The sequence below is a fragment of the Dacryopinax primogenitus genome, assembly GCF_000292625.1.
Source record: "Dacryopinax primogenitus strain DJM-731 SS1 chromosome Unknown DACRYscaffold_17, whole genome shotgun sequence".
In the NCBI taxonomy this organism is placed as follows: domain Eukaryota; kingdom Fungi; phylum Basidiomycota; class Dacrymycetes; order Dacrymycetales; family Dacrymycetaceae; genus Dacryopinax; species Dacryopinax primogenitus.
This window is the reverse complement of record NW_024467214.1, coordinates 835,364-859,427: the sequence shown is the minus strand read 5'-3', so window position 1 is coordinate 859,427 and position 24,064 is coordinate 835,364. Positions and strand designations below refer to the sequence as shown.

The following is a 24,064-nucleotide window of genomic DNA, read 5'->3' as shown; positions in this document are numbered from 1 at the left end:
GGGGGGGGTTACCAACCAGCTGATATTCGCTGGCAAGCAGCTAGTGCGTTCCACGTCGACTTGCTGGCTCGTTCGGCTCACCTCGGCCGCTGTAATACCATCACGTGACTAAGGGCCGCGAGAGAGTTGTGCCCACCTCTCCTCCCACACAAAGACCATGTAACCCACAGTATCTGTCATCCGGTGGACACCCCCTTATACATCGCAATGATCATGAACTTTGATTTTGGATAGGGCGAACTATCGGCGACGCTGAGAAGTGCACCGTGGAAACGAACGTGAACATGTCTCGGAGCGTGCAGCAGACCATGCCGTGTCATATTTTCCTATAACTATTTAAACTCGCACTGAAAGGCACAATCCCAGCAGCACATCTCTAATCAATATCTCAGTGCACTTCACACGGAACATGCCACTATGACTTTCGAATACGGCACCGAAACGTACGAGCAGGCGTTTCCCGATCACAGGGATTCCTTCACCAGACCGTCTATTCGCGGGTACATATCGTACGGACTCAAGTTCCACGAAGCCTGTGCTAAGCACCCCAGCGAGACTTTTCGCTGCTCTCGTGTGTACATTTTGGATTCTGCTTCCCTGGCCAACAACACGTTCGCTCTCGCTGCTTTGAAGAAGGCGCTGGGAGCGAAGGTCGTTGGTGTAAAGACTGGCTTGACCAGTCATACTATGTGGAGTGAATGCGTAGAAATCACCAATGAGTGTCGTTCCATGGCAGTGGACCTGATTATTAAGCTGGGAGGGGGCAGTCTAACCGATGCCGGCAAACTGATTGTTCTGGTGCGCATATATATGTCCGTAACATGTTTAGTCTCTTACTCAACATACTGGCATTATAGGCACTCGCGAACGACGTAACTCAGTCTGACGACTTGAAGAGACTTCCCGCCAATTATGGCGCTGAGGCGGGCGGAACAAAACGATCCGTTGTTCCTGTCATCTGCTTCCAACCACGCTCTCTGGTGGCGAGTATACCAACTACTCCGGAGCAACCGAGGATTCCACCAAGCGTAAATACCAGTTTGGCCCCCCTCTGGTTGGACCTGCCCTTGTGATTCTCGATCCTGAGCTCGCACTCATGACCCCGGACAAGCTCTGGCTCAGCACTGGTGTCCGGGCTGTGGATCACTGTGTCGAAACATTGTGCTCACTCACTTTCAACGAGAAAGGCGATGCCGATGCGAGCCAAGGTCTCAGGAATCTCATTTCTGGACTCTTGAGATGCAAGACAGATCAAACCGATTTGGACGCTCACTTCCTGTGTCAGATCGGCGTCAAGTTCGCCATTAGCGCTCCATGCCGTCAAACCCAGCCCGCCATGGGTGCGTCGCATGCCATCGGCCATATGATGGGGCCTCTGGGCGTTGGCCATGGCGAAACCAGCTGCATCGCCCTTCCAGCCGTGTGCAAGTTTAATGCTGCCAAAGGAGCGAATCTCGAACCTCAGCGCAAGGTCTTTGACATTCTCTGGGAACTCAAGGAAATTCAAGGTCTAGGATTGGACAAGGAGAAGGCGGACCTGGGAGATGTGCTTGATGCCTTCTTCCGCGTCCTCGGCATGCCGAGGACGTTGAAGGCTGTCGGCGTCGCCGGAGACAAGGTCGATCTGCTCGCCGAGAATACATTGCATGACGATTTTTGCGGCGACCAATCCCTACCCACTCAAGACCAAGGAGGATGTGATGGAGATATTGGAATTGGTGCGGAGTTAAGCAGTCCTGTAGATATAATCTCCTTCCGCAAACTAGGCGATGTACCTAGTTTTCTTGACTTAAAAAAGTCCATCTTAATTTTGTTCGTTTGCATGAACAACCCAACCCTATCACATACAGGCGAACTTGGTACAAATACGCACGAACGATGACAGCTCGGTGTTCTCAGACGGCGGTGACAAGACTTGCTCCGAGAAGATGCTGATTTGTTCCGAACCGTACCAAGGGTGAACAGTGATTAAAAGCAGATGTTAAAGGAGTCATCCCATTCCGACCTGAATCCTCTAGACCCAACGAATGTGGGAAATCATACGTGTTGGTGAAGGATTGCTCCATAGCGGCGAGTGCAGCGAGAATTGCCATTTCGGTCATTTCGGTTTCTGTTGGGATGCATTCGCGAGCCTCTTCTGGAAGCCGGGCAGATATATGCGAGGGAATTGAAGGGTATAAGGATATATCGTGGATATTGAGTCCATCAGCACTGGAGATGGAGCATAGACGGAGCTTCGCCTCTTCGTGATCACAGTTGTACATAGTATGATATCGTTCGGTCAAGGGATACATGTGCGTCGTGGACCAGCAGGCAAGCGGCTCCTCGACTTCGGATTCAGAATCGCTGTCAGAACTGTCATAGTACTTCTCCATTGTTTTGGGGGCCATCGTTAGCTTGGTCCCACGAATGCGCACAGTTAAAGATTTCCGATCCATGTGCGACAGAACATCACGTCGCTTGCGCTTCTTTGATGGGTTAAATGGCAGTGCTCGAGTCCCAGTCTTCGTTCCATGTGTATCATTGGATTTTCGATGAGAACACTTGAAGTAGTCAGACATGCGTGCTCGTTTCTTCCCTTTGGAGCCGAGTACACTGGGGTTGGATACAGGCCTCTCGGACGTGCGATGAGGTCCTCTCCACTCGAATTTTGTCGAAGATCGAGGCTCAGACGGTCTCCATACTTCGGAAAGAAGAGGAGGGTTGACGTAAGCCAGTGTATATGCACGTCCGGCAGGAAGTGCGGGAAGCTTCTTCCCCGACAACGTACCATCCTCATGTATTCGGTAGCCGGGTTCGGTTGCTTGCTGCCGGCATTTCCCATGAGGTCGATCCCGAGGTATGGGGTGCGAAGACCCGGTGCAAGGAGGATTGTCCAGGATCGAGATATTCACTTTAGACGAACGAGCACGCGTTGATCTCCATTCCTTGACAATGCGCGCCTTCAGTTTCTTGTACGGTGTGGATGGCGGGAAGTTAGGATGTGTCTAATGAGTTTGGGGTCAAGTTGTTGGATTTTTGGGCTGGCGGGATTCTTGTTACCTTGGTATTTGTGAGGTCCACTCGAATCTGATGCACAATTCCACCCTCCATTCTGAACACGATTTTGTCACCATTGATGAAAAGCGGAACGACACGCCCTTCATCCTCGATGTTCGAGGCGGAGGTCATGGGATGAAGAGTCATAGTTCTGCGTCCAAATTGGAGGCTGAACTACACGGTTATTGTAAGTCCCAAAATATCCATGTCCCTCGGTGAAGAGAGGGTGTAGTTAAGGGGCGGGATATGTTTGCGTTTAGTAGGCGCTCATGGAATGAATGCTTCCTTCACTATCACTGCCACAAGCGCGTTTGGCTCCCACAATTATTTAATGACTCAAGAGTCGCGCTGCTGTCTCTGTGCATCAACCACGGCGTAGACCCATTGGTATATCAACTGCATGGATAACTCAATAGATTCATCGATTCGCCGAGAATTCGTTGCCTCAATCTGCTGCATTTCAAATCAACCAACGTAGATTCGGCTTGAGCTTGCTTTGGGTAGATCTGTACATTATACAGAACTCAGTAGCGGTCAGATAAAACCTCTTTTGATATGTAAGTCGCCTGATATATTTTTGTTGACAATGACGCCAGGTCCTTTGCTCCGCTCGTCTATGAAGCTTGTGGTGATCTTCTTGGAGGTACAGACATGATTGCTGCAAAGTCCAATTACATTGGAAACGGCTTCATTTGCAATCTCCGGAGCCCAGACTTCGATCCCGTTAGTTTTGGCTACCGTCTTGTACGTTCTCGCTCATGATACTTACAGGACGAAATCACCGATCCTCGCGATCTCACCAACTGGCACGTGTGAGCTCCATTCCATTTGTCGTGTTACCGATCCTTGATGTAACAGCGCAGCGATGGGGACTGGTTCCGGCATTTCTTGGACTGCGAGTGTCAGGCCCTCGAAACGTTGGTTCTTTGGTCCGATGTTGAGGCACGTGCTGGTCCAACCTATGTCTGTCCCGATGGGATCGCGAAGGTCGCCGCATGGTAGGCACTTCCATTAACGCGTTCAATTAAAGGGTACTCACTATCTCGTAGGCTGCGCGACCATCCTGAGGGTTCGGACACGATGATGGACGAGAATGGCGAGAAAATCGTGCCGAAGCTAGTCAAGACTTGCAATGTTTTCGAGGAGGTTGGTATATTCCTGGACTGTGAGGGCGGTGCATTGAGATAAACGCAGTGTATTGGCAAGATGGGTGACGTGTTCTTGTGCCACCCTCTTATGGTGCATAACTTTGCCGCAAATTTCCCAGAAGAATTCTGACCTCTCCGCACCCCCATTCGCGCCAGAAGAACTACATTCGTAATGAGCGATTCATTACCAATCCATGCGTAAACCGCAACGAACATTTCGACTTGAATCGGGAGAATTCAGATGACTACGTATGAATAACCCGTTGCGTATAAACACATTGTTGATCAATTTTTGCAGTGCCTCGTTGAGCTCAAGACACTTCACGACCTCGACGCAAACCGTGTAAAATACGAGCCGACCCGCCCTCGGGACCGCTGGGTTCCCACGACGTTGACCCGTGCGAACAAGACGATCGAGGTCGAAGTAGAGCGTATGCGTGAGAACTCGAAAAAGACTGGTATTCCTTTTGAGTCATACCACGCCAACGGCATTGATAACAGCTGGATTGTCAAGGCCAGGGATATTCCCACTAGTGCCTAGCCTGCCTGGTGTTTCACGAAATCTCTTGTACTGTGGTTCTAGGGAACAACCGTTTTGATGATACAATTTGCTTTCCTTGCTTATCGGGCCCAGAGGAGGGAGTCCCTCGGCACAACATCACATTGTCATTTGCCTACTACGGGCTAGGTAGTTGCATTGCAAGGCCCTGTCTTCATGGTCAGGGCTTCAATCATTCACTAGTCTGAGATATACGAACCCGCAATGCCCCTCTCGCTGACAACATTGATGCAAGTATACCGAGCAGTCAAGTTAGAGGGCGCGAGCTCGATGTTGAAATCACTGAAGACCATCCCTGGACAATGTGCGGCGGCTGAGCATTCGATATCGATAACACGGTTAGTGTCTGCGGTTCCGCGCCAGTTCATGAAGCTGAGGTCTGCAAATTGAAGTTCTGACGGAGTCTCGGATGAATTACCACCATTTGTCTGATAGACATGCACCGGTCGGTCCACGAGATTGAGCGTGAAATCTCGGGGGACGACGTTCTCGACCTTGCCTGTGCCGCCGCCTCCGCCTGTCGGAGGCACGCCAACCGTTTCTCCCGTCCATGTCTTGAAGTATACACCGCCGCCCATGTTTGGCTGAATACTGTGGTCGAGCCGTGTGATCTGCGAGCCTTGGCTCAGAAGAATCGGCATGACGGAACGGACGACATACCGTGAAGTCTTCGAGTAGAACATTCTCAACGTAATCGGGGAGATCGACATATTGCCCAAGAGAGCCGAATGCGACGCCATTACCTCCACGACAAGTATAATTACTTGCATGAATGTTCGTCGAGTTCTTCAATTTCATCAGTTTTACTGCTGTATGCCTACAGTAAGCGTACTTACACCCTTGATAGCCAAGCAGTCATCACCGCAGGTGATATCCCAGTTGAACAAGTTGATGTTGTTACTGCGGAAGGTGTTGATGCCGTCTGTGTTCGGGTCAATGTTTTGACCGAAGAAAGTCGAGTTCGTGTTGGTCGCATTGACAAACATGCCGTCGTACTGCAATAACGTCAGGAAGCTCTGAAATGACAGTTGACACGCGCACCGTAATTTCCTGACTCTCGGCAACACAATTGCTCCAGAAGGGCGGACTCTCGATCCTAAACCCCTTGATCGTCGCCCTCTGGGCTTGATAGACGGTCAAGCTAATCGGCCGCCCATCCCCATCCGCCTTTGTATGTTGGGTGAAATACTCCCACCATGGCTGACCGTTGCCATTGATGCCGCCTGCGTTATGCGCGTCGATGATGAAATCGGAGCCGGTGACGACGAACCACAATGCTTGCGACTGGACGAAGACGACACGGTAAGTGTTGTTGTAGTTGAGCCAATATTGGATGTCAGGTTGGAACTGAGCAACATCAGCGTAATATCTCAGATGTGCCTCAAATACCAACGTTCAAATAGCCCCACAAATCGACAGTTGCGTCCTCGAGCTCCCAGGTCATCTTCCTGACACATCATTAGCTTTTTATCTGTCGTTAACGGCTCTCTCACCTGGTGATATTGAAGCCTCCCGGACGGAAAACGGTGTGACCGCCCTTCCCACAACGAGAGATTGCAGCAAGCACTTGATCCGTGTCGTCCTTGCCTACTCCAAGGGGGGAGAGGATGCAGGTTTTCCCATGTTGCGTCGTGGCCACGCCAAGTGCGATTCGGAGGAAGTCGATGCACAGATGCGTGAACAGACTCGGCTTCATAATGAGATTTCAAGGCTTGGGATATCGTACCATCCAGCCTTCTTCACTCGAAGGCGGGCGCCCAAGGAAAAGACGCAAGAAGCTCAACGTCCCAATGTTCTCCAGGTCATGTGTGTGCTGAGAAGTTCGGCCACATGCGCAACTTTAGAAGTTGAATTGTTGGACGCATGTTTATTGACTGCCCGTGGAAGCTAGGTGCACGGTGACGCAGTCGAGGTGGTCGTTCGGCCTAAAGTTGCGGAAACCATATACTGTAGAGGACGAGCCACAAATGTCATAAATCAAGTCGATTGGTTGCATAACCACTACAGCGCATACACGTACTAAATTTTCTTTTTTGTGCACAACAAACATACATAAGACCCCAGCCTCTTCCCACTCGCTCCGACAGCACACCGTGAGAGAAAATGCAAGAAAACAAGGGAATGTGAGACGGATTACCCAAATACACCAGAGTGCCGTTCACCGATACAGCTCGAGTCACAGAGAGGGAAGGAGGCGCTCAAGGAGCCGGAGCACCGATGTTGATCTGGACCGACTTGATGTTGCAGTAGTTGGCGAGGGCATACTCGCCAAGCTCGCGGCCGACACCGGACTGCTTGTAACCGCCGAATGGCACCTGGGGGTGGAGCTTGTTATAGCAGTTGACCCAGACGGTACCGGCTTGGAGGCGGCTGGCGACGAGGATCGCGCGGGAGATGTCGCGGGAGAAGACAGCAGCAGCAAGACCGTAGAAACTGCGTGCGATTTAGTTGTCCGAACATGCACGATGCGAGGAGAGTTCACTCACGTATCGTTCGCCTGGTGGAGGATATCATCCTCATCCTTGAACTTGACGACTACGACGACGGGCCCGAAGATCTCCTCACGAACGATCTTCATGTTAGGCTTGACATCGGTGAACACGGTTGGCTGGATGAAGTAGCCCTCCTTGCCGTGACGTTCACCACCAGTCAGGAGCGTAGCACCCTCCTCCTTTCCTGATTGGATGTAGCCCATGATGCGGTCATACTGAATCTGGGACACCTGTGGGCCCTGGAATGTGTCTGGGTCCATAGGGTCGCCGACCTTGAGGGTCTTGATGTGGGCGGCGAAGGAAGCAATGAACTTGTCGTAGATGCCCTCCTGGACGTAGACACGGGACCCGGCACAGCAGCACTGGCCGTGGTTGAACATGATACCAAATGCGGTCCACTTGACGGCATCCTCGAGGTTGCAGTCATCGAAGATGATGTTGGGGGACTTGCCACCGAGCTCAAGGGTCGTCTTCTTCAGGTTGGTGTTGGCCGAGGCCTTGAGGATCGAACGACCAACAAGGGTTGAGCCAGTGAAAGCCACCTTTTCAATGTCCATGTGGTTGGCGATGGCAGCGCCAACGGTTTGTCCGTAGCCGGTGATGATGTTGACGACACCGGGTGGGAAGCCGGCCTCGTTGATCAGGGTGCAGACACGGAGAGCAGAGAGGGGAGTGAACTCGGAGGTCTTGAGAACGACGGTGTTACCGCAAGCGAGTGCGGGGCCGAGCTTCCAGGAGAGCATGTACACTGCATGTATGCGTTAGAAGTGCAGGGTAAGAGGGTGCGGAACACTCACGAGGGAAGTTCCAGGGGATGATCTGACCAACAACACCGATCGGCTCATGGAGGGTATATGCAAACTTGGTCTCGTCAACCTCAATGGTCTTGCCCTGGATCTTGTCTGCCCAGCCTCCGTAGTAGCGGATGACGGCAGCGCTCTGAGTGACGTCAAAGTCGAGAGCGATGGAGTAGGCCTTGCCGTTGTCGAGCGCCTCGATGGCAGCAAGTTCTTCGGCGTTCTTTTCGATCAGGTCGGCGAGACGCATGAGGAGACGACCACGCTCTGAACCAGGAACCTTGAGACCCCATGAGGTTTGGAAAGCGCGGTGGGCGACCTTGACGGCAGTGTCGACGTCCGCGGGGGTACCCTCGGAGATGTCACAGACCTTCTTGCCATTGGTGGGGTTGAAGACCCTGTGGGGATGGGGGTTAGAACCATTCCGGGTAAGCGAGGCGGTGATGAGAGAAGTGCTCACTCGATGGTCTTTCCCTCTGAACCTGCGGTGAACTTTCCATCAATGAATATGCCAGTGGAGAAGTCAGCTGTGCCTTTGTATGGGCAAGGTGCCTCGAAGGTGTACTTGAGATGTGTTGCCATAGTTCAAAGATGGGAGATGGTGGTCAAGAGTGAGGGGGGGAAGAGGGGGGGAAATGCGCTGTCGGAGAGTGAGGTGGAACCTGGGGGGTTATATAGTGTGAGGTGGAGGGAAACCTGACACGCCATGGATGATCGTTGGTATTCACCTCATACATTACATACGCAATGTTCAAGTGGTGTCATGTGATCGTTGCTCCGGGTCACCGGGTCCACTTTCCCTTTCATCTCGGTCAATCCTCCCAATTCGGTCAATTGTTCCTCCGTAAACTAATTGTCTGGCACCTTCATCGCCCTTAACAATCTACTTCTTCAACAATGGTAACCACAACAAATACTTCGACTCAACGTGCGCCAGCAACTCCCAGCACAGTACAAGTAACCGCGGATATTCGGCTCCAGATCTGTTGCCCGGTTCAACATCCTTCCATCTCGTCGGTCATAAGCCCATCTCCTTTCCCATCTTGGTTAATCCTCTCCCGTCCCCTGTTCTCTTCTCAGTGTAATTGTATGCTTCTAGTCTTATCACCTACCTCCGAAATACTCGATCGGCGATCCCACTTCAGGGCATTCACTTCCCGGTCTTCTCCGCTTAACCCTTCCTACCAGCGCCTCTACCTCAATTGACCAATTCCACGCAGTTTTCTATTCTTCTTTTCGCATCTCCACATCGCGACTCCGTTTCACCTCCCCCTTGCTCCCTTTGACAACGTACAACAAACCCTGAGCACGAACATCGAGAACACACGCATCGGAGGATATCGGGATGCCTAAATGCGTCAGACCACCCAAGTATCTCAGGTTTAAAGCAAGGCACGATCACCCCATCTTCTGCCGTGAAGACTTTCTTATTCAGTCCATAACAACAGGGGCGATAAGCACACCATCTTAAAGTTCCCCACACGCTGCCCCACAGCCGACCCCCGCTCGCCCCGCAGTCCCAGATTCCTAAGCGCCTTCGGGCAGAGGTAACGTGAGACAATGAAGAAGCAGCATGGGGGGCAAAGTGGGGAAATTGAGCGCAAGTGATCCGAGTTGACCCGTGTCCCTGGCACGCGACCCTGCTAGGGCCTCGAGTGCGGGGAGACGCTTATGAGAATGGGTACACCTTGGAGAGTGATCTTGGAGAGTGATTGGTCGACGGAGAAGGTGCAGCGGCATAGCTGTATAGTCCGTGAGAATTCTGGTCGGAAATAGCAGCAACTTCCCGCGGTTTGAGACGGTGTTGAGACAACACAAGAGGTATCGCGAATTCTGCAAGAGGAATTCTATCCCTCGAGCCCGGAAAACGGCAGTCAAGAATCAATTTCTCAGAGTAGTGCCCATCTACTGCCCCAGCACACGCTTCGGCTCATACCTGTACTCCATCAGCATCGGACCGACTATCCAATATATCACGTACGGTTCTTCGAGGTATTTTATCTCCTCCTCTGTCAACTTCTTATCCGGGATGATCGCTTCCTCCAGCCGTTGCGGCTGCAGCCTAGTCAGAACATCTCTCTCCCAACTGGGAACGTACTTACCGAGCTAATGCCCACGATAGGCGCAGTGACCTTGGTGTTCATCCATGCCAGAGCAACCTGAGCCATCTTCCACCCCCTCTTCTTCGCCAGCTCCTCGACCCTGTTGATGATCTCCTTGTCCGCTGCAGAGTGCTTGAGCTCAAACGGCGTTCCCTTCGTCCCTTCGCTACGGGTGCTCTCCTCCCCCAACGGGCGGGCGAGATGTCCATTCGCCACAGGGCCCCAGGGGATCAGTCCGAGCCCAAATCGGTTGCAGTAGGCGTTCATCTCCCGCTCTTCCTCGCGGTACAACAGCGAGTACTGGCTCTGCATGCTGACGAACTTCGTCCAACCGTGTTTTTCGGCAACGTTGTTATACTCTGCGAGCTGCCAAGCCCACATCGTCGACGCGCCAATGTACCGCACCTTGCCGCTCCGCACCAGGTCGTTCAGAGCCCACATCGTCTCCTCAGCAGGGGTGTTCGGGTCGGCCCGATGAATCTGGAGCAAGTCGATGTAATCCGTCTCGAGGCGAGCGAGGGACGCCTCGACTTGGTTAAAGATTGCAGCCCGGGAAAGACCGGCTTGGTTCACAAAGTCGCGCTGGTTGTGCAGCTCGGGGTTGAAGAGCGTGTGCTGGCCCGGGGTGTTGCCCACCAAGAAATGGCATTTCGTGAGGATGAGCACCTTGGACCGGGGGATGTTGTACTGCTCTGCTGTGAGCACGCAAGCCTGTGCGAATGGACGCGACGCACCTTCTTCAATGCCTTGGCAATAATACGCTCGCTCTCGCCATTGGAGTACTAGTGACTTGATTGAGCACAAGGACATAGGATGGACGCATACACGCACGAGGTTCGCCGTATCCCAGGTGGTAACACCCCTGTCCCAAGCCGCCTTCAACAACGGCAGCGCGGCATCCTCATTGAGGACCCATTTCTGTCTTGTGTCAATAATGGCCCCCGGACAGCGAAAAAAAAGAACTTACACCCCATTCCTCGCTGCCAAAACTCATGCACCCCAGAACGGGGTTAGACACCCTCAACCCGCTATTGCCCAGCCGATGGTAAGTGACCTGCGGAACTGTTGCCATTTTTCAGTTGGGATTGAGTGGCTGTCGAGAAGAGAACAGCGACAGGGCCAGTAGAAGGTGTGGGGTACTTGTACCAATTTCTGGCTGAAGGTATGTCGCGGTAGACTGAGGTGACGCCCGCACACCGGATGATCGATGAGCCTCAACGTTTCGGACAAGGGCAGATTTGTAATTGTTGGGATTGTATTGTTCATTGTGTGGCTCAATAGATTTGGATTCAGGATTTGGTTGGTCATATAGGACGAATTGGACAAGCAGACCGGGTAGAAGTCAACGATTGGAAATTATATTTTCTTCGGTGGGAATGACGGCCCGTTCGGAGTAACGGCTCCGCTAGTCTTTCGTGCTGGTCTGGGCGTAAATGTATTACAATCGTGTCAACAGAGCCTTCTCATTGTTCTATCTCACAGGATATATGTTCTCGACGTAGCTGTAGAAAATTAGAAGATGAACGAGTTGCATAAACAATATGAAGCATGTCACGCTCTGCAAACCCGGTGGCACCGTGTGTCCTCAAGCAAGGCGATTTAAAGGCACAAATGGAAACATGCACCTCAGCGTACACGAACCTCGTTATGTCTAGTACATTCAATTAGCACGCCTGCTGGTGTTCGTGTCTCCATGCTGAAGAGCTATAAAAGAATACAACGCGAACAGGCTCCCTGTTATTCAATTGGTTGGTAATGATATCAATACAGAGCCTCACCTCGTCCTGTTTGGTCGCTATCATTTGTCGGCCATCGCTCGTTGATGGGTGTCTAGCGGTCCTCTTGACACCGTGATGCCGTGCTGCGTACGCGTCTTTGAATGGTCCCAGCCTCGTGCAGTAAAGGCGTGTAGATCAATCTTTCATCATCAGCTAAGTGATATATGTTCCGTCCGGCATTGGCCGCAGCAGTTCGCAGTGCTGTCATTCTCGAGCCTGCAGATACATAGCGTGCATCCCGTGTGGTATATTGACAGCACTAGGATAGTAAGCGGCGTCCATACTGATTTCGCTGGTCGGCCATAAGCATATTTCCACATCCTGCTGACGGTTTCCGGAGAGAAGTTCCGGACGAGAGATGGGCAGTGCCGAGAGCGAAGATAAAAGGGTCATGATGGATATGCGTGGACAGTAATGTCATGTAATGTAGCTCCGTTGTAGGCTGTCAAAGAGAACACATGCATATATACGACGTGTAACGAAGAGGTAAGTGCCGAGTGTAAAGAAGGGGCGAAAACCGAAGTGAAAATGAGTACGGTCATGAGGCAGCCTCGTTGTATTCGCATTCTTCTGTTACAAAGGAGTATAACTCGCAAATATTCTAATTATTCTCGCATTATTCTAAGGCCAACCGTTGCATTGGAAAATAATTACCAACTGGGAATAAATGGTATTTAATTAGACTTGTTGGGTGATTTCTATTCGCGTTGCTGAAACCACAATCGAAACGAAGCAACCTTTTGACCGTCCATCAGTCACGCTCTTCACAGTACACGCTGTGTGTGCAACGACGACGACGACGACGGCGACGTTCTTCTCCTTCCTACCACCATCTACCACGCATACATCGACTCCTTCAAGGCTAACGTAACTGGAGTACAATGGTGACTAGTTGGCTGTAGCCTCGTCCTCATCGTCATTTACTCATCGACGCAAACGACATTGTCCGTCGTCCCTGTCCATCAACGAGTCGCCGTCGCCGCCAATTGACGTCTGGACGGCGCATCCACTTCATACGCTCTATTCTTATCCATCTATTCCCCGCACCATACGCTATCGGCCACATCGCCCTGCTAACTGTCCGCCAACTGTTCGCCGACTATCCTATACGACACTCACGATCTATCCTCACGACCACTCAGGCCCAATGCCACACCACACCATCCCCTTGCCCCTTTCCGCCCATCCACAGCCGCACCCTCAAGAAGAACGCAAGAGCTCGCGCTTATTTACCCGTGTCAAGCATGCCCTTTTGCGCACTTCCCCTCGCGCTGACAAGTTTTCCGACGCGGGGAGCGAGGGCGACCCCAGGGATAGGGAGGTGATCGATGTGCGGCGACTAGAGAAGGACAAATACGACCGAGGAGTCGAGGCAGCCTACGAAGTGAGTCTTACCCGTTTATTACTGGCGAGAAGCATTTATCGCTCCAAGCAGCCTACAGCCCGCGCATCACCCGAACCGAGCACACCTACGTCCGTCCTCCCACGTATCCATATCCACCCCTTTTCTGCCCCTCATCCGCACTCGCCACACCACCTCACCTCACCCCTACCCTTGCTGGAAGAAGACGATGCACCTTCGTCTTACCCGTCGAGCACGGGTGGGGCCGCGAGTGACTGTGAGACGAGCACTTACCGTCCGAGCATCAGGAAGCGAGGAAGTGACACCATCCGCGTGTCGCGGCCCACCACAGCGACGAGCAGGCGACACGAGCCAACCTATGCCGAGGCGAGCGTGCAATGTTCTCCAACTGAGATGGGCAGTTCAGGTGGACAGGAGAGCTTCCCCTTGGCAGCCATGGCGCGTATCCGCACGCTCGAACAGGAGCTCAGCGAATTGCAAGCCGCGCACGCAGTGTCAACTCACGAATCAGACGATCTGCGCCTCTCGCTCTCCAACGCGCAACGAGAAGTAGAGGCGCTCCACCTCGAGCACCTCATCTCAGAAAAGTTTATCGAAACTATCAAAGTGGAGAACCGCGAACTGCTGATGGACCTTGCCCACCTCTCAGGTGCTGATGCGGCGAGCGTGAGCCACCTCGGGCTCGGAAGCAGGGGATGGGAGGAAGAGGGGAGCGATATGGTCCCCACCCGCCCGACGAGTGTGGCAAGCTCCTTCGATGCTCAGAGCTGGCTTAGCTCGGGCGCGTGGAGCGCCCCACCCTTGAGTGGGGGTGGGAGGAGCCAGAGGGCCGCGAGCAGGGATAGCGCGCCGATCGTCTTGGGTGCGGAGAGGAAGACCCCCGAAGCAGGGAACTTGAGCTTGCCATTGCCTATCACTTTTCCTCCTGGAGCTGCGCATGGCCAGACATCCCCGACGACGCCAAACGGGAACGGGTTTCCCAACGGGAGCATGTTAGGTACCCCTCCCGGCACGGGCATCAGTGTCAGTGTGGGGATAGGCGCTGCGCCCAGTGCGCTGCATAACCATCACCGGCGACCAACAGCAACGAGCATATCTTCTTCCTGTTCCTCAGCCTACGATTCCTCCTCACCACCGTCACACCTGTCCGTTACCCTACCACACGCTCACCCTTATCCGCCCATCCCGCCTCCGCCCCCTCCGCCCCCGGCACATGTGCCTATCCAAGTCCAAGGCAAGCGCGAGCGAGAGAGGAAACTCGGGCCGCAGAGGAGGGACAGCATCAGCAGCCTTAGGCGGACGAGCCACTCGCATACACCTACACAGCCGAGCCCGTTGGCGCTGGATGTCTTGAGTCATGAAGATACGGAGGGGGACGTGGAAGCGGACGGCTCTGAGGAAGGCATAGGTGGGGCGGTTGATACTGGGCTGATGGGCACAGTGCGCAGGGAATCCTGTGAGGAGAGCCCAGTGAAGAACCGTTCCCCAAGTGTCTATTATGGCGCCGAACTCAGCAGGACGAGCACCGTCGCGTCTTCTGTCGTCTCTGCCTCAGTGATGTCTGGGACGGATGGCGAGGAGACGGCAGAAGCTGCAGGACGAGTGTAAGGGAGTGTATGATCATTTCCAGTCGACGGTGCATCTGGTGTTCAAAACCAACGCGTGGTCGAACTATGCAGCCCATGGAACTTCGGTTGGTTTCTTTTGCACGCTTTTACGTTCCACGATTTTCCTTCCTGGTCCTGTTTCCCGTTTTCACTATCCCACTCTCACTCACACGATCTCATTCATCACGACATATCGCATCTGTCCTTTCCTCTACCACTCCACACACCTCATCCCGTCCCATCCCTTCACAAATCCCATCTTTCCCAAAACCCACAACACCTCTTATCTCAGTTATAGCTCCCTGCGTGTTCTGCTTTACGCGCTTGTTGTCCTTTTCATGTGGCTTACTTACCCTCATGTTTATCGTGAGTATTCTTGGTGTGATGTCCCCCCTGGTAATCTGGGGTTAATGACATTCATGTGTATTTCTATCACAACTGGTCGCTATCTACTAATGTGCGAATGTGTGCCGAATGTCACTGCAAACGGACGACATCGCACGGCGATTCGCCCTCGCTTGAGAGGTATCAATGCACACCGAATGAATACCGGACTGATTCCCTTGAAGATAGGACGCCATCTTGCTGATATGCAGATACGGCTGGAACAGCCAAATATTCAGCAGGGGAGTTGTATCGTGAATCGTGCTCGTTCAACTCGTTCGTGTTGTCGAGGTTGAGCGGACCGCCGCCAAAGACACGGTGGTCGCTTGTTCATGCCGCAGCCGCAACCGCCCTCGTGCCATGCGTCTTCTTCCACTTCTCGAGCCTCTTCTGTCTCCTCTCCTCTATCTTTTTTCTCCTCTCCTGGTTTTGGCTCGACTCGCCCTCACCAATGATGCCCATCCCCTGCTCTACCCATTGGCGGACGGTTTCCTCTACCCCCTTCAATCCTCCAGCGGACTCAAAGTCGCTCGTCCATCTCCCGGCCCCTCCTTTACGGAACCAGTCTAGCAACCAGATGGCCGCTAGATTAGTATTAGGAAAGCCACCCTTCCTCACTCGACCTAGGCGCTGCGCTAGGGCTTCGAGAAGAGGTGTTTGGTCATGAGAGGGTGGAACTAGGTTCGCAAAAGACCCGCCGTATTCGGGCAAAAGCCCTCTATACGGATGGGGAAGATCGAATGGCATATTCGCCTTGATCGGAAGTATGTGTAAGAGGTAGGAGGCTAGCAGCTCCGGGTCGTATAGGCTTTCTTTAATGCCGGCTGCACAGGAATCAGGAATGTTGACCCAACGAAACACAGAAGACGCACCAGTCACAGCAAGTTTCATCCCCTTCTCCGATCCAGCTTCCCCGCGTCCGAGATAAGGCACCATGACACCAGGTGTATCGCTCACATAGATGTCAGGCTCTTCATGGATCTTAACATGGCCGGTGAACTTGCGAGTGAGGCCAGCGGTCGCACTGGTGCGGAAAGCCTTGCCTAGGTGAGATTAACCTTATAACAAGATGGAAGGGGTGGTGAACACACACCCTTTTGGATACCGGAGCTGCGCAGCGCATTCAGCAGGCTGGATTTGCCGACGTTTGGCATACCGACGACAAGGACTTCTGCACGAGGATGCGTTTCCTTATTGTTCTCAGCGATATCTAAACATTGTTCAGCAATGCTCTTATCAATCCAAACTAGACACGTACTAGTGATGGCATCAAGTACTCGCCTGACGTCCCCTCGCTGGCCTGTGTTTGCAAACATGACTCTCTGATTCGCGAATTTCTTGAACATGGTCTTCAATGGCTGCTACTGATCAGTATCCACAGGAATAATTACTCACTAGACGCTCACCTCTTCATACCTCCTCTCGGCCAGATCCCGCTTGGCGTATATAATGATCCTCTCTTTCCCCTCCAACTCTGCGCTCGCCCAATATCGTCGGAGCGCCGTCTCGAAAGCAGGGTTTACCGATGTGAGGGGTAACCGCGCATCCCGCACTTCCAAGACAATAGAGGTGGTAGACAGAAGCTTGGGCAGCGAGTTAACAAATGCGGCCATATGTCCGGCGTACCATGATGGCGGGCTGGGGGGGAAGGGGAACCGCGGAATAGACAACGGCAGCATGATGGGAAGGAACTGGACCACGTCGAAGCCAACGCTACGGACACAACGCCACTAGATTGACAAGCTCCAAGTGTCGTCTGTGGACGCTATCGCATTAGTCTATGCTTAGCAAACGAGGGTTGAAGCCAGCTGAAGAAGGCTGCTCGCTGCCTTAAAAATCGAGCTCATCGTCACAAAATATTACGGCGGAGTCATCTCGGAGTTACCGATGTATCACGTGTCTGACAGGGTCTCCCTATTCCTCACTCAAACGACCATCATCGTCCGCCTCGCCGTCCCGTTTCATCCTCACGGTAATGGCCAAAAACAAGGCTAGGTACGACCTAACAAAATACCTTGCGTTTGTAGAACTCCATCCTGATTTTCGTACTTGCTCCCAGGACCATGCTGGTGCGGATGGAATCCACGGCCGCGACAGGATTCTTTTTTGTGCGATCACGTCCTCGCCTGTCTGCAAAGCTAGCTATGATCAAGTACGATCCCAAAGGTACGCCCGACCGAACGTTCCATATGATCTTCTAGTGTATTGATTGTACACATCGCAGCCAAGCGACACGTACTGTTTATAGAGAAGAAGTTGAAGTGAAATCGAAGGGGGCTGCGCGGAGAGCTGGGATGGGTCTAGCGTATGATGGCGCACGCACACGCACAACATTATTTTGCCATATCACGTTTCATAATAGGTGAACGCGGGGTTGGACGTCTGGAGAATGTTCTAGGAAACGATAAACTGCTGCTTCGCCCGCCCCCATCTAGTCCCAGTGCGTTGTGGCTTGAGGCTGACAACTCGGTCCCGCACTCTGACTCTGAGGCCACGCTGGAAAACGTGCTCGTCGATAACCACCACACCGCATACCGTATTCAGGTTGGCCTTCCCGCAACGAGGCTGTGACTAAGCAATCACCGATTCCAGACCGATCTGGTTTAGGGTGTGCGCCCTGTCTTCCCTTCTTCGAGCAAGTCAGAAGGAGTGAGAAGGCTGGCGGAGAAGGACATCTGCTTCTGTTCAGGGGCACTATCACGTCATCAGAGGTAACGTGCTACGAAACAGGTCACTACGGGGTAACTACTCATGTACCTTGGTTTATGATTTACTAAATCGACAGTCCAAAACGCCGGTGGCTACCGTACCGAGGATTCATCCATACCGCTTTCAGAATCCGGAAGTTACCGAAAGGGTTGAAGATTGCTCATTCCCAACCACTAGAGTTCCTCTACCCTGCTGCAGCACCCGACAAGAACAACCCCTCCCATGATGGATTCAAGCGGATTATAGCATAAGTTCTCCATAGTTTCGGCGAAAGCGCTTCCCGACTCACGAGGTTCCAGCAAGTAGGAGGTATGTGGCCGACTAGCATGGAACATCACATTGCACTTTCCTAGATACAGTAGTAAGGAACGAGAACTTTCCGTACTCATCATCATTCATGAGCCAGGAGGGAGACAACACGTATCCTCGGCCCGGGAACACCGTTGATCTGTTCCTAGAGATTGCTTTGAGCGCGGACCGAATCAGTATCACGCCATGAACCGTGTTCACATGTATAGAAGTCGTATTCACGTGATCGTGCGACCTGCTTAACCGTACAATATGTCATACTCCGCGCCAGTGAAGGTTGCAGGTTCCGGAGGTGTGCTTGAGGCCGACTGCTTGAGAGTTGTGCGGGGTCGGCTCTCCACGTTTTGATCAGTGGCAGGGACACTGAGTAAGGAATACTGGTTGAAGCCCAAGAGCGTGGTTCCGGAAAGTACGAAGCATCGCCCAACCGCCGGGTGATCTTAGGGTGGTGGTTAAGAGAACAATGGAACGAGGCAGGCACGACGCCGCCTTCAACGCGTGCACGGAGGCAAATGAATCGGCGAACATTTGTGAGACAGGCAATCTCCTGCTCTCTCCCACGCTTTCTATAACTTTTTTTTCACCGCATGATGGACTGCTTGTGGCCTCACCTCTTGCAGCCTCTCCGGGTTTATGGTCGAGCATCTATCAGAATTCTGACTAGCCATACCAATTGTCCGGACCTTGCGCAGTGCACACTGCCAAGATCTAGACTACACTTCGTCCCGAATCCTTGCTAAATCGATCGACATGCATACCAACTCCAGGCCTACACACGTCGAAAGCCGCCTGGAAACCAGGTGGCTACCCTCGATCGCTGTTGCTTATACAGCACGGTCGAAGATGTTACCTTGGGCTGTCCCTCGACCTCAACAGTGCATCCGCGAGTACGACCCATGACTGGCCTCGACTCGCCATATTCCATCGGGCGTGCACCAAGTGCCATTATCTACCACAGATGTGCGTACGGCAGTGCGTTAGGCCTTGAGGCAAAGGAAGGGGTTGATATAAAGCATTCCCAGCTCGTCAAGCTAAAAGGTCAGCGTACTCGCCCACAATGCCTCCCCCTAAAATGGGTTACGTCGATATGCAGAATGTCCGAGCTATCTGGCAGACCATGCGCTTCGTTCCTTCCCACATCGTTCTTGGCAACTTGGGCACTGGCTGCTCTTCGATGCTCTTGTACTCGGAATCTGTATCTGCATCCTTTACGTCACCTCATCTGCCCCATCCCACCAACCCGAACCACTGGTATCTCGTCCTCGGGCTCAGCAACGGACTACGCCTTCGGATGGAAATCGTCCCGTCTGTTGGAACTCTTGCTATTGTCAAAGTAGATCCGCTTCCGGCCAGCTTCTCGAGGACTAGTGCAAATCCACACAACGGCATGTCGCTTGTGCTCGAGCTGCAAGATCCGCGCACGACACTCATGGACATCTTCCACATCATGATCACCAACGGCTTGCATCAATACGGCTTCACGGCTGGTGGCCGCGGCCATCGACACTGGATTCGAACGATCGTTTACCACCTCGAGGATGCGGGTGTTCTCGAGCAAGACAGTTTGGCTTCCGTCGACAGCATTATTTATCAAGTGTGGTGGAAGGGAACTTCTCTGGGCACGTCCCCTGTTATTCCCGGCGCGTTCTATTCAGTGAGCTCAAGTTTACTCATGCTTGAACTATCTAACACGCTTGTCAGTGCTTTGGGTGCGAGGCCGCTGCACGCCGCTTCTGTGACCATGAGCAAACGTATCCGTGGGCGATGAGTGGCATGCGTCGTCGACAGCACGGATTTGCCTGACCGCCTCCGTCACCTGGATCTTCCAGATCGAATCTAAAACATACATGGTGTGCTCATATTATCATCCAGCTGCGCTGGCCCTGGACACTATCTTATTCTTCCATTATGCGCCGTGCGCATGCATAATGTACCCATATGCCTCATTTGCTGTCGTGTTAGAATACCTCCGCGATTGATCATGTTACCGGATAACCACTGACAAAGACGGATAATGGAAAAAAATGCTTTCGTAACCATGTGCCTGTTTCCCACGGAAGAAAGCCAATCAAGCGGAGTTATCCGGCGCAGATGCAGGGATTCACATTCACGATACAGGCAAAGCGAAAGAACCCGTGGCCCGGCCGATCCCCATGCACACAATGTGGTGGCAGCACACAGGTAAGCAAAACGAATTAGGGGAACAAAAGAAGAAAAGTGAAATAGGGTGCGTCATCTCCGCTTCAGTACAAAGGGCTCCACTGTGGGACTGTTGACGACGGTTTTCCACAACAGGCGCCAGCTGAGCGGATTCCCTTTGTCCCGTCGGAACACGCATCTGCTCCCTCTCGTTCCCTCTCTACTAAACTCTTCCACTTCGACCCACCCCGCCATCACAAGGCCTCGGGTGTCCTTTCCCCGAACCATGATGCTGACGCCTGATGTTCGTTTGTCTTCATGGACATCTTCTGAAACTTGTTGGCCAATAGAAATGAGGAATTGAGCTATCAGAGTGAGCAGTTGAGAGGGCGAGATGGATGCGTAGAAGCGAGTAAGATTCGGAGTGTACTTCATACCGGATTGTGTCTGGGACTGTGTGCGTGTCAGTCTTGACGATATGTAGGGCTGATGACCACGTACGAAGAGCATTAAGCTCTGTGTGAACTGACTCTTCGCTCCACCCATAGCAAATCCATCATCCTCCTCGTCCATGTCAACATCCTCAGCCGGCATTTCGGGCTCTGCCAGTGCCATATCTCCATTCATTTGCAATCCGCGTGTCAGGCGCTGAGCTAAAGCGGTCGGGCCAAGTTGTGGAACTTGACTAGATCGATTGCACCATGGGTGTGCGCGAATCTGTGTTATATTGAGCCTTTTCGTTGGATCGATGGTCAAGATACCGAGAAGCAGGTCTACGCAGAGAATCAGTTCGAGAAGCGGCCACGTGTCTGCCTGGACTCACCGAGTGCATCTCCGTTTATCCGGTTCCATGGATCTTGTCTGAGGATCTCGCCAGTGACGTAGGAAGCAAATTCCGGACTGTGGGTGGTTGGCTCGTCCCACGGGGTGCTGCCGAACAGAAGAGTGAAAAGGACGACACCAGCACCCCAGACATCCACTGGCTCAGCGCGATATGGATCTGGCAGGCTAAGCTGTAAGTCTATGTTAGACAGACAACTCATGGTTGGAATGCAAATCGACACGCACCTCTGGAGCGACATAGGGCAAGCTGCCACATCGTTCGGCGAGCTTGCGTTCTTGCCCCTTGTGCCGCCAGACTGCGCACAACCCAAAATCTGCGACCTTCAAGACACCAGCCCCGGATAGTAACAAATTTTCAGGCTTCAAGTCTCGGTGACAGATGCCTTGACCATGGATGAATGACAAGCCCGATATCAGCTGATTGAAGTAGTGCTGAGCCATATCATGATCAATGCCGACTTCGGGTGCTACAACAAACAATGAGTGAATCATTCTCATATCTCTGATGATTAAGCGCACCAATTTTATCGAAAAGATCTCCACCCGCAGCCAGTTCCATTAACATGTAATATCCCGGGACCCAGCGTGTCTTTCCGTTCTCCTCCACGACGCTCGCTGCCATAAACTCGAGGACGTTGGCATGCTTCAGTATCGAATGGACCTTGATCTCCTTTTCGAGCTCCTTCCTCTGCTGAGGTGTGGTCTGTGGGGTAATCAGAACGACTTTGCATGCTGCTGATGACCGGAGCTCGGCATTGGTCGCACGGAACACACTGGAATGTCGAATAGCATGAGACTGACGTGTGACGCTCGTCTCTCCACAATTCTCACCATGAGAAGCCTCCCCCGGCAATCACACTGCCCAGCTCGTAGCCTGCAATTGGCGGGTATTTTCTATTGGTCGGAGGGGACATAACAATAGAGATTCAAGGAATGGCGTTGTGCAGACAAGTAATGGCACAGTCACGTCACGTCCCTGCTGTCGTTGCCGCGCGAAGTGAATTGCACACGTGACAGTCCAGTCAGGTACTATAATTGCTTCACTTAGTGCATCTACTTTCTTGTTTCAAACAGTAGTACATTGGCTTTAGAACTGAGGAGAAGATTGAAGGTTGGGAAGGAAGAGGACAAAAGGGGAAAATGCGATACCAGGGGCTGAGCCATGGTGCACTAGAATGGGTAGTGCAGCCGTGTTGGATCGAACTCGATATATCTGGGATTCTCCCACACTGCTTTCGATTAGACTACGCACAAGCAGTGGTAAGAAAGCTTACTCTCTGCAGGAAGCATCGACCCGCCAACGAGGCGCTCGGGCTCCGCGCGAACATGTCTTCCCATCCACCAAATGTGCTCAAGCATAGTTTCAGCACTTTTGGCCGACCCTTCTTACAGCATTCCAAAGCCTTCCAGCCAGTGAACAACGGCATACACCCAAAGTCTATGTCCACGAAGACAACCCGTGGATTCTAAGGTGTATCGGTAACGATACAAACCAGAAGCGGCAAGGAGGTTGAGGAAAGTTCCGAAAGTGGTCATGTACCGGAAACCGATTGGACAGCATCGTTGAGCTCCATTCACAATATCATTGGATAAAGCTACCCTGACTTGTCGCCCCTCTGGGCACACCAAAACGAAAACCCATATGTTTGATCGTGAACGGTCCATGGCTTCATGAAACGCAGCATATTCGGCAAGGACGAGAAACACAGAGTCGATCATCGTGTGGTAGAGATCGATGACATGCGGCGAGAGGATCAGGGTTTTGGTGACGTTCGCGGCGAACAACATCGTTTGCTAGCCAACATATAGAGCTGGCAATCTAGGAACGGCCGTTAAAGGATACCGGGCGTGGCTATTTCACCCACAGAGTGGTGTCTGCGGATGATACGGGGAAGTACACATCCTTCTATGCATGAGGCGCGAAGGAAAACTCTAGCGGATAGTGGCTTTCGCTGAGTCTTGAACAGATAGGTGGGAGTGTGCCCTACGTTACGGCACGTAGAGTTTGAGGGGAACACATGCTTCTGTTGTTCTTACCCGGAATGCTAGTCTTGTCACTGAATCGAAATCGGGCCCTGGCTCAACATCCAAACCCCGACACTGTGTCCGGGGTCCAGGCGATGCAATATCTTCGGCAGACCATCGATTCCGCTCTTGTGTCTGATGATCATCAGGCTTCAGTGCGGGATTAGGCGACTGTCTATGAATACTCTGAGACCAGTCTATGCAAATAAAGTAGGATTCGTGTCACGTCCAGCAATTATGCACTTCCTTAGTTCCACCCACGTTTTGGCGCGGATAAGAACCTGATGACAGTAGCGCGCGGAATTCGCCGAGAGCTGCAGGAGTGGGAGTCTTCGTTCACGTATCACCAGGGGAGCGGAAACGATGTCGGCGAATACTGAGAACCTCGCGGCTTCTATCGATTCAAGGCACTGATGAAAAGGCATCCCAAAGCAATGGTGCAAATGAGATGGACATTTCCTGGTGGAATCCAGGGAAGAAGCTGCTGCTACTGTGCTGGAGCTTTGACCGGAAGAATAGACGCCGCAGTCGCGCGAACGCGGGTCAACCAACAGAGAGTCACAATGAGCACAAGTATAGCCTTGGGTGACACATTAAACTTAGCAGATTTGATGCAATAAAATAAATTTTCAGATAGATATCCGCTAGACAATCTAGAAAGGTAAAAGAAATGCTCCAGAGATAGAAATGGCGACAACGAAAGGGACATGTACAGGGGCAACCCGGTATCACACTAGTAAACGGAAGCAAACGCGGCGGCTTCTCGTCAT

General features: G+C 52.5%; 10 protein-coding genes across 10 annotated transcripts; 4 read left to right on the top strand and 6 right to left on the bottom strand.

Annotated features, from left to right (window-relative positions):
* Positions 1-417: 417 nt before the first annotated feature.
* On the top strand, positions 418-1,882 carry DACRYDRAFT_90711 (Dehydroquinate synthase-like protein; the record flags this gene model as incomplete). Its single annotated transcript, XM_040776967.1, has 4 exons — positions 418-798; positions 858-953; positions 989-1,697; positions 1,767-1,882. 4 exons carry the CDS (start codon positions 418-420, stop codon positions 1,880-1,882), a joined length of 1,302 nt encoding a protein of 433 aa, XP_040626051.1.
* Positions 1,883-1,895: 13 nt separating this feature from the next.
* On the bottom strand, positions 1,896-3,171 carry DACRYDRAFT_110469 (uncharacterized protein; the record flags this gene model as incomplete). The annotated part of the gene is made up of 2 exons (XM_040769056.1): positions 1,896-2,987; positions 3,043-3,171. The coding sequence occupies 2 exons, from the start codon at positions 3,169-3,171 to the stop codon at positions 1,896-1,898; spliced, it is 1,221 nt and encodes a 406-aa protein (XP_040626050.1).
* Positions 3,172-3,636: 465 nt separating this feature from the next.
* DACRYDRAFT_56762 (uncharacterized protein) lies at positions 3,637-4,728 on the top strand (the record flags this gene model as incomplete). Its single annotated transcript, XM_040775392.1, has 7 exons — positions 3,637-3,762; positions 3,811-3,851; positions 3,903-4,037; positions 4,089-4,185; positions 4,234-4,256; positions 4,310-4,436; positions 4,486-4,728. Coding segments are annotated over 7 exons (792 nt in total), but the record flags the coding sequence as incomplete, so codon positions are not given.
* Positions 4,729-4,871: 143 nt separating this feature from the next.
* DACRYDRAFT_110467 (pectin lyase-like protein) lies at positions 4,872-6,442 on the bottom strand (the record flags this gene model as incomplete). The annotated part of the gene is made up of 7 exons (XM_040769055.1): positions 4,872-4,894; positions 4,946-5,357; positions 5,407-5,532; positions 5,583-5,741; positions 5,788-6,093; positions 6,140-6,194; positions 6,240-6,442. 7 exons carry the CDS (start codon positions 6,440-6,442, stop codon positions 4,872-4,874), a joined length of 1,284 nt encoding a protein of 427 aa, XP_040626048.1.
* Positions 6,443-6,715: 273 nt separating this feature from the next.
* On the bottom strand, positions 6,716-8,665 carry DACRYDRAFT_24188 (aldehyde dehydrogenase). Its single transcript, XM_040773588.1, has 4 exons — positions 8,496-8,665; positions 8,036-8,433; positions 7,233-7,986; positions 6,716-7,179 (listed from the first exon to the last, which is right to left on the bottom strand). The coding sequence occupies exons 1-4, from the start codon at positions 8,615-8,617 to the stop codon at positions 6,945-6,947; spliced, it is 1,509 nt and encodes a 502-aa protein (XP_040626047.1). The 5' UTR covers positions 8,618-8,665; the 3' UTR covers positions 6,716-6,944.
* Positions 8,666-9,940: 1,275 nt separating this feature from the next.
* Positions 9,941-11,209, bottom strand: DACRYDRAFT_56836 (Aldo/keto reductase; the record flags this gene model as incomplete). Its single annotated transcript, XM_040775400.1, has 5 exons — positions 9,941-10,090; positions 10,138-10,824; positions 10,872-10,919; positions 10,969-11,055; positions 11,105-11,209. 5 exons carry the CDS (start codon positions 11,207-11,209, stop codon positions 9,941-9,943), a joined length of 1,077 nt encoding a protein of 358 aa, XP_040626046.1.
* Positions 11,210-13,062: 1,853 nt separating this feature from the next.
* DACRYDRAFT_118402 (uncharacterized protein) lies at positions 13,063-15,155 on the top strand (the record flags this gene model as incomplete). The annotated part of the gene is made up of 1 exon (XM_040770575.1): positions 13,063-15,155. The coding sequence occupies one exon, from the start codon at positions 13,063-13,065 to the stop codon at positions 14,884-14,886; it is 1,824 nt and encodes a 607-aa protein (XP_040626045.1). The 3' UTR covers positions 14,887-15,155.
* Positions 15,156-15,442: 287 nt separating this feature from the next.
* Positions 15,443-16,948, bottom strand: DACRYDRAFT_83058 (P-loop containing nucleoside triphosphate hydrolase protein; the record flags this gene model as incomplete). The annotated part of the gene is made up of 5 exons (XM_040776609.1): positions 15,443-16,093; positions 16,142-16,312; positions 16,363-16,479; positions 16,528-16,627; positions 16,676-16,948. The coding sequence occupies 5 exons, from the start codon at positions 16,946-16,948 to the stop codon at positions 15,600-15,602; spliced, it is 1,155 nt and encodes a 384-aa protein (XP_040626044.1). The 3' UTR covers positions 15,443-15,599.
* Positions 16,949-19,344: 2,396 nt separating this feature from the next.
* On the top strand, positions 19,345-20,090 carry DACRYDRAFT_110462 (uncharacterized protein; the record flags this gene model as incomplete). The annotated part of the gene is made up of 2 exons (XM_040769054.1): positions 19,345-19,941; positions 19,989-20,090. The coding sequence occupies 2 exons, from the start codon at positions 19,345-19,347 to the stop codon at positions 20,088-20,090; spliced, it is 699 nt and encodes a 232-aa protein (XP_040626043.1).
* A 429-nt stretch (positions 20,091-20,519) lies between these two features.
* Positions 20,520-22,183, bottom strand: DACRYDRAFT_110461 (CAMK/CAMKL/CHK1 protein kinase; the record flags this gene model as incomplete). The annotated part of the gene is made up of 6 exons (XM_040769053.1): positions 20,520-20,879; positions 20,928-21,199; positions 21,250-21,439; positions 21,495-21,736; positions 21,789-22,042; positions 22,101-22,183. 6 exons carry the CDS (start codon positions 22,181-22,183, stop codon positions 20,520-20,522), a joined length of 1,401 nt encoding a protein of 466 aa, XP_040626042.1.
* Between the last annotated feature and the right edge of the window lie 1,881 nt (positions 22,184-24,064).

Coding starts and splice junctions, on each gene's coding strand:
- DACRYDRAFT_24188 (XM_040773588.1), bottom strand. CDS start 8,617: ATGGCAACACATCTCAAGTACACCTTCGAGGCACCTTGCCCATACAAA. Junction 8,434..8,495: donor TCAGAGGGAAAGACCATCGA/GTGAGCACTTCT, acceptor CCATCCCCACAG/GGTCTTCAACCCCACCAATG. Junction 7,987..8,035: donor CATCCCCTGGAACTTCCCTC/GTGAGTGTTCCG, acceptor GCATACATGCAG/TGTACATGCTCTCCTGGAAG.